Genomic DNA, 8,924 nt, shown 5'->3' with positions numbered 1-8,924 from the left:
TTTTCGTAGTGTGGAGAACTGACTAGAAGGCAGAAAGTACATGTTAGTGAGACTAAGTACGAGAGATCTGTATTTGTACAAACAAGACATGGTGGTATTCAGCTCAGAGTGATAGTGGTATTGATGTAGAAAAATATTTATGACTTTGAGAGATATTTAGGAAGTGAACTTGTAAAATCTCAATTATGAATTGTATATGGGAGGCTGTGGGTGGAAGCATGAAGGACAATTGTCTTACAAAACGTGATTCTGCCATGGGGTCATTCATTAAAATGGGATTAGTGAAGAAGAAAAAGCAAGAGATGATGTTTGGTTTAAGACTGGTTGATTTTGAGTAGACTTTCATTTATCCATATGCAGATACTGCTGAAACAATTCGTGGTGATGTCTAAGTCTTACTAGAGGTATGGATTCAGAAACTATTTTCTAGGGATGGCATTTAAAGCAGTAAGCTTGGATCAGATTGCCAGTAGAGAGAATATGGCATGAAAAAAATGGGGTCTAGGACCAGTTCTTAATCGTTCTGACATTTAACAGCTAGCGAGAAGAGTTAAGCATTTAGCAAAGGAGAAGTAAATCCCCAGCAAAGAAAAATATGGGAAAAAAGACTATAAATAGTATAAAGAAGAATACAAAGATAAACATAACCAGATGCTTATAATGGAAAGTAGAAGAGAGAGCTCTCAGTGAAACAAAGAAAAGGTTGTTTGAAAAGATAGGCCATAGTGTAGAGAGTTAATAGTTCAAGCAGTCAGAAAAATAAATTAACTATTTGTGGTGTCAGATAGTACCCCAGAAAGCAGTTTTTACAAACTTATTGTTGTTAGTATGTGAAGTCGAGATCCAAACAAATTGAAGGATGTGAAATATATATATATATTCATATTCATATGAAATTTACATATATTTCATACATTTATATGAAAATATAAATGTATCTTTTTTATCATGGTATACTTAGTATCCATCATTATTTTCTCATTTAATTATCTAGAATAGTTCAAGTGCTTTATATATTCAAATAAGGAGAAATATGCTGTCATCTAACAGAGAAATTTATCCAACATTTGTGGAAAAGGCAAAGAAGATGTGGTATGTCCTTTCAACATCATGCAGGGGCATTGTTTAAAGCAATCATCCAAAAATCATTTAATTCTCCAGGAGAATGTACCTGAGTTAGACTTTGCTTTTTACTATTTGATTGGCACCTGGACATTATAAAGTCATATCTTAGCTTGTAAGTTTTTCACCAGTTTTAAAAAAAACAAAACAAAAGGATAAACCCAGATTTCATGGTCTCATCGACAAATAGGACATGATCCAGTGTCATATTCTGCCTTGTATTTTTAATATTTCTTATTCTACTATTTTAAAATACCTATCACATCTCTTCAAATGTTCTTTGAACTAGCTTTAGTATCTCTTTGGTCTCCTCAATAACGAAATACTTTCTCTGTTTGACTTATTTCACTTAGCATAATCTCCTCCAGTCCCATCCATGTTGAAGCAAAAGTTGGGTATTCATCCTTTCTGATGTCTGAGTAATATTCCATTGTATATATGGACCACATCTTCTTTATCCGTTCTAATTATCCGTTCTAATTACATATGGTTTCACTTACTTGTGAAACATAAGGAATAACATGGAAGACATTAGGATAAGGAAAGGAAAAGTGAACGAGGTAGAAATCAGGAGGAGGGAGAGATGAACCAGGAGAGACTGTGAACTCCAAAAAGCAAACTGAGGGTTTTAGAGGGTAGGGTGGTGGGGAGATGGATGAGCCTGGAGGTGGGTATTAAGGAGGGCACATATTGCATGGAGCACTGGGTGTTACCCGTAAATAATGAATCTTGGAACACTACATCAAAAACGAATGATGAGGGTGCCTGGGTGGCTCAGTGGGTTAAAGTCTCTGCCTTTGGCTCAGGTCGTGATCCCAGGGTTCTGGGATCGAGCCCCTCATAGGGCTCTCTGCTCAGTGGGGAGACTGCTTCCTCCTTGCTTTCTCTCTCTCTGTCTGCCTGCCTCTCTGCCTGCTTGTGATCTCTGTCTGTCAAATAAATAAATAAAATCTTTTTAAAAAAAAGTAATGAAGAATGGTGACTAACATAAGACAATAAAAAATGTGAAAAAAATAATGAAATACTTTTTTAGACACATTTATTTTGTGTTTATAAGAGTAATTTATTGCGGTGCCTGGGTGGCTCAGTGTGTTGAAACCTGTGCCTTCAGCTCAGTTCACGATCTCAGGGTCCTGACATCAAGCCCCACGTCGGGCTTTCTGCTCAGCGGGGAGCCTGTTTCCCTACTCTCTCTCACTGTCTGCCTCTCTGCTACCTGTGATCTCTGTCTGTCAAATAAATAAACAAAATTTTTTTAAAAGAACCTTTAAAAAAAGAGTAATTTATTTTTTCCAGTTATACTTTGGCGTAATCAATTAGTTTACTAGATTAAATCAACTGAATGGGAAAAAATCAGAGAGGGAGACAAAACCATGGGAGACTGTGAACTCTGCGAAACAAGCTGAGGGTTATAGAAGGGAGGAGTTGGGGGTTGGGGTAGCTGGGTGATGGGTATTAAGGAGAGCATGTTGTGATGAGCACTGGGTGTTATATGAATCATTGAACACCACATCAAAAACTAATGATGTACTATATATTGGCTAGCTGAACATAAAAAAATAATCACTGTTTTACTATAGTAAATGGTCCAGTGGTAGCCTGAAAACTATTGTTTCACTACAGATTATGTGATAAAATATAAAACTAGTCGCTTATCTCAATATATTACTCTTTAGCGGTTATATTTTATTATGCATGGTATGGTATCAAAATTCAACTATCTCAGTTCTCAATTTCCATCTCAGTTTAGGCGGAGACTCGAACACAGTAGTTGCAAACTCTTTCCATATTCCAAATTGAATTATGAGCCCACTATTTAAAATAGAATAGAAAGCAAGATTGTTCTATTGTTCGTTTTTAATTGTAAGCTTCTTGACTACATAAAGACAATAAAAGTGTCAGGATTTAGAGATTGAAAAAAGACTTTTAGAGAGTTTTTTATGTGCTGTGATCTCTAATCACAATCCCAAAGGAAAGAGTGTGAGGCACTTCCTACTTCAAACAATGTGAAAAAATAGAGGGTCTACAAAGACCACTCAGATAATCAAATATGGCTCCCCTCCCTTGAGCTCCAAGAGCACAGTGTATCCTTGTCTGACTCATCTCGTCCTAAAGAACAATAGACTGGATCACTGGCTGTTATCAGAGCAAATCAAGGATAGAGATGTCTTAGTTGAAACTGGCCATCTCTTGAGAACTGACAATACCCAATTTCTTCACACTGTCAGTTTTAAGACCAGAGTCTTCAAATGATTAGAGGTACATGAACACTATATGTATTCTCTCTGAAAGTCTCACAACCAAGTGATATGTTACAATGAAAACAAGGCTGATACTAAATTCTACCACACTCAAAAAGAGCCATTTACAAACAGACTCTAGACAGTCATGTCACCTATTACTGTAGGAATATTCAGTTCTTTTTAAAAAAGATTTTATTTATTTGACAGAGTGATCACAAGTAGGCAGAGAGGCAGGCAGAGGGAGAGGGGGGACAACAGGCTCCCTGCTAAGCAGAGAGCACAATGTGGAGCTCTATCCCAGGACCCTGAGATCACAACCTGAGCCAAAGGCAGAGGCTTATCCCACTGAGCCACCCAGGTGCCCCACAACATTCACTTCTACATCTAGTACATTCTCATTTCGTAAGACAACAGATTCCCTCATAAGATGGTGGTACATCAGACTGAATACAGACCTAGATCAAGACCACTACTTGGGAAGACGTTAGTCTGGGAGCTTCCTAGAGCTCCCAAGGCCAAATGCCTGTACAAGTTTACTAGCCAATAAACATATATCAATAACTATGCATTCAACATTCAACAACTATATATTTTTCTAAATTCCCTTATGCTGATTTACAAATCATCTAATACCATGGAGATAATGATAGTTCAACAGTTCTTAAATGAAGTCTACCTCCTGGACTTATAAATTATATGGATTCCTTATTTCTCTCAGTAGAAATAGAAAAAGTTCTCAATTTTCAAATGCTAATACACTATCCCTGGAGTATTCCCGATTAAAGTATTTCAAGTGTTGACCAAGTACCTACAGGGTATAATACAAATCCAAATTACATAAATTCATACCCAGGGTACTGAATTACCTTTAAATAAATAACTCACAACATAAACCTGAAGTTCTATATGTATTCCTGAAAACAGACCATTTGCATAGGGCAAGATGTAATCAATGGCCCAAAGTAACCAGCCAGAATAAAGTTGCTCTGGGTTCTCCTCAAGGGAACCACAGGTGAAACTCTCCTCACACACCAGGAGAGAGAGTCCGATTTAAACAACCACCAGGCATGTACCTCATAACTCATCAGGTATGAACTTCCATGCCAGACAACAACACTCAGCATGGATCAAAAATGTATTCCTTGATGGGGAGGGGTATCTCAATTTTAAGTGACGTTCATAATGTTTAAATTAATACACTGGGTTGAACAAAATAATAACCAAGCTGAGAATGTGTGTGGAAAACTGGGAGTTACTTGAGGATTTTCATTAACTAAAAGTGACGAGGACAGGCACAGGATATGCCCTACTTCCACCCGAGAGAAACGAAGGCAAAATGGATCTCACGGCCAGGGGTGGGATGGACAGAGGAGGATAAAAATAAGGTTCTTTGATATTTCTACTCAATGAGTCCCATTCTGTGAGTATGATTCCTGTTCCAAATTTCTACAGACAAATAGCATAAAGAGCTCAGGAACAGAGTTCAATGCTCAAGCTCCATGAGGCAGCACCATGAAAAGTCCTTCTCAGCATTCTAAAACCTTTCAGATGGGATGTGCAAACATTCATAGAGGTCACAGTTAAGAGAGAAGCAGCGTCAGATACCTGGATCCTATCCTATCACCCGAATGGCTAAGAAGAAAGGTTGCCTTAAATACAAGGTATCTGGGGCAGAGCTCTAGCCACAGCAGGGTGCTTCTGAATCATCACCATCCAGGACCAAGGTTGGTGGCAGGGGTGACCTGCGTCTAGCAGGAAACTTGGAGGTCATGTCCCAAAAACGGTCATTGTATTTACATCCCCATTGCTACCAGAAGTTTTGAAGGGAGTTTCCCCGACCCCCCCCCACAGTTTTACATGAGGAAAGGGACTGTCTTAGAGTCTTCTTACTCCGCTGAAAGGATGTCATATCATTATGGACCTTAGTCATTGAAAGTCCCATACCTGACTTACCCTTTGGTCCATGAAGAGTCAGTTTCAAATGCATGTCTGGAGCTCATGTTTGTTCGTTAGCTGTCTTTACATTTTTCCCTCCTGCCATGTCATTGGCAGCCCAATTTCATCTTAGCCGAATGCTGCCAGAGTGGAGCCCCAGAGAGGTTCATCCCCGGCTCAATTCTGGGCAGAAGAGAATAAAAAATGCTTTTTAAAAATCTCCATAGGAATAATTGCTTCATTCAGATTCTTCAGAGTAGAACATCTTTGAAACAAACTTTTTATTATTTTTTTTAATTACTCAGTCTTTCACAGCATAACTACTGAGTTAATCCTTTTCCAATAAGAGTAGGAAAAAGAAAAAAAGATAAGGTAAATGAGGGAAATGGAAGATACCATGTTGCTTCGTATGTTTAAGGACACTGTATCTGTAGTTGTTCAAAATTTCAGAATTTAAATAATATATCAACTGATTGGCTAAATAATGTCAATCAATATGCCTGCCACTAGTGATCTATTACATATAGGTTTTCTCTGGGATATAGTTCTTCTGTAACAATCTCTAAGTGCTTTTGCTTAAAGAAATATATTCCAGAAAAAGTATAACTGAAGAAAGGATTCTGATTGGGCAGAAGTTCAACTAATGTCATAATTTCTATACATTATTAATTAACTTTTCTGCTTGTCGCAGCTCTAAACTTTTGCTATTTAACTTTATTATGCTCATTTATCATGTATATTTCTCCAAGAAATTTTTTTTCATTTGTCAAACTTGTTTACTAATTTAAATAAAAACATATGACTCCCATTACACAGATAATTCTAAATCTAGTTTGAAAATCAAATCAATCAAGAAGTATCTGTCAGGAGACTATGTACCTACCGATCTTACTACACCAAAAGTAAGGCTGTCCTCTTCCCAGAATATATGGACAATGAGCAATCAACCACCAACACAGTGGATGTACTAATATTTGGGGAAATGCTGGAAAACTATTTGTTAAAAAACAAATTTCTCTAGACACTATCTTGCCCTTGCAAGAGACTTGCAGATCCAGATGAGAGACGTTTAGAAAAGGGGTCTTATTTAGTCCAGAAAATCTTCAGAGTATGATACAGTTCTGAGCTAACCAGATACTAAAGAACCTTCATAAGAACAAGCAGGCTTGGAAACCACACAGCCTCATTTTGAATTAACTTGCTTTTGTCAAACGTGTGGAATTAATGATCAAGTACCAGGCATTTCTGTAATGTACCCAATGCCAAATGACTACTGACATTCTACTTCCTACTATAATGACTTCTTGATTCAAGGCAGGTGGCAGGCGTAAAGAATATTGTGAGCTGTAAAATAAATTGTACTCCAATGACCACATCTCTAAAGATAAATCTTGTTTTTTAACATGAGAAACTCACTGAATCCAACACATGCTGATTAGAGCAAAGATAGTGTGAGTAAAACTGGGGCAGGAACCCTCTAACTACATTAGGAAGACATGAAAGAATTAGTCATTCTAAGAGAAGAATCATTTTCCCACTAGTTCCACTGTTACGGATGATATTTTTGTGAGCCTGGGCCACCTTCTCCAGCGAATACTGAGAACCTATTACAGGTTTCAACCAACCAATTTCCATTCCAGCTTGAAGGGCCGCTGCAAATTGCCTAAACTCCTCCTTGGTTGATGAATACAGAGCAACTCCAATTATACTAGATTCCTTTGCCATGGTGTCCCGTGGGTTTATTTCAATAGGACCTCTGCTGCCAACAACTATTACTCGTCCTCCATATGACAGAAGATTCAAATCATTACTAAGATTTACATTAGCTAACATTTCAATAATCACATCAATTCCTTTTTCACCAACAGATTTCTTAATTTTTTCAATATAATTAGGTTCTCTGTGATTGAACACTTCATGGGCTCCATTTTGCAAAACAGTGTTTTGCCCTTCCTCAGTACCAGCTGTGCCCAAAACCTTTAAGCCGTAAGCTCTGGCAATTTGGCATGCTGCTAGTCCAACTCCTCCACTAGCCCCATGAACCAGAACACTTTCTCCAGCTTTCACATGGGCACTGTGGAGCAGGGCTCGGTAAGCAGTAAAATAGGGAATACCAATGGCAGCTCCTTGCTTCAAGTCCAGTTTTCCTGGTAGTGTGTAAACGGTGTGATCGTCTGCGAGAGCATACTCGGCATAGCCCTCCGAGATGGTGCTAGTAGTGAAAACCCTGTCACCTTTCTTGAAAGTGGATACATTATCTCCAACGGCTTCTACTATGCCAGCCACATCGGAACCAGGAGTATAGGGTAAGAGCGGTTTTCTACTGTAAGTACCAGAACGAATGTATGTTTCCACTGGGTTTATACCACATGCGTGGACTTTGATTAGAACCTGATGGTCTTTTGGAATTGGTACTGCAATATCCGACTGGAGTTTCAGCACTTCTGGTCCACCAAATTCAAAAACTCGAATCGCTCTCATCAACTTCTGTCCAGTCACCATGGTGATCCGGTTCTAGAGTGGGGACGCAAAACCTGCGAAGGCTAGCTCAGATTCCACGGAAAAGGGGCTCCAAGAAATTTTTAAATGTGCCAATACATTTATAGAAAATTTTTCAACTAATTTTGGAATAAATAAATCATTCATGAAATACAATGAATGATTGTATTGTAGCTGCATGATCCTGGATAAATTAAAATTTGTTTTCACTGTCCCCAGTTCCTGTTCCCATACATAGAACTACCTAGGGTGACCTGATACCCTATGGAGCTAAAAGCCACCACTGCATTCTAGATGAGGACTGGGTGGCTGTGAAGAGTCATGGGTTACCAGCTATGATGCACAGGTGTTCACACTACTTCCCAAGAGCTAAAGAACTGTTTGCCAGAAGTAACATGTCAGAGCTGTCAAACGCCAAAGTAACCTTGTCATAGACCAATGTCACCACTGATACCATTTAAAAAATCTCTACTGCTCTCAATAAATTAACCGAATCTCACTGTACTTTCTTGCTTTGATATTGTTGATTAACCTGTGAGGAATCCAAAATGCCACAATCAGTGGAGAAGCATATTTCTGGTTAGGTGGACCAAGTTATAACCAGAGCTAAATGGACTCGATGCTGCTGTAGGCGGGATAATTGTCAGTAATAAATGAACTCTACAGGCACACAGTTTCCTTGGAAATCAATTCATGAAAGAAATGAAACATGTAAATAATTAGACAAAAGTCAATATAGTGCCCAAACATTTCATCTTCAATTAATACTATAGAGTCTAGCTTCCCTTCAGAACAAAGAATTAATTAAGTTTCCTTAAAAGACACTGCATGTCAACAAAAGTAAAAATAAACAAGAAATGAAAACAGAACTGGAATGAATTTGTAACATATGAAGTGTGTGTATGAGTGTGTGTGTGTGTGTGTGTGTGTGTGTGTGTGTGAATGTAAGTGTAGTTAAAATATGTTGAAGAAGGAAGAAAGATCAGTGACCTTCATGCTTTTCTTTTAGAAAAAAATATAGTTAGGGAGTTCTGAAGATACTGAACTTAAGAAATATATTGATTGAATGAACTAATAAAACTTCCAGCTATAGGAAATGTGATTTTTAGAAATTGCTCAACAGGA

General features: G+C 38.0%; 1 protein-coding gene across 1 annotated transcript; it reads right to left on the bottom strand.

Moving 5' to 3' along the window:
• Positions 1-6,294: 6,294 nt before the first annotated feature.
• LOC132026185 (quinone oxidoreductase-like) lies at positions 6,295-7,852 on the bottom strand. Its single transcript, XM_059414104.1, has one exon. It carries the CDS (start codon positions 7,800-7,802, stop codon positions 6,810-6,812), a length of 993 nt encoding a protein of 330 aa, XP_059270087.1. The 5' UTR covers positions 7,803-7,852; the 3' UTR covers positions 6,295-6,809.
• Positions 7,853-8,924: the final 1,072 nt, after the last annotated feature.

The sequence above is a fragment of the Mustela nigripes genome, chromosome 10 (assembly GCF_022355385.1).
Source record: "Mustela nigripes isolate SB6536 chromosome 10, MUSNIG.SB6536, whole genome shotgun sequence".
Taxonomy (NCBI): Eukaryota; Metazoa; Chordata; class Mammalia; order Carnivora; family Mustelidae; genus Mustela; species Mustela nigripes.
Note: the sequence above shows the minus strand (reverse complement) of the source record. Positions and strands in the feature narration are given on the sequence as shown.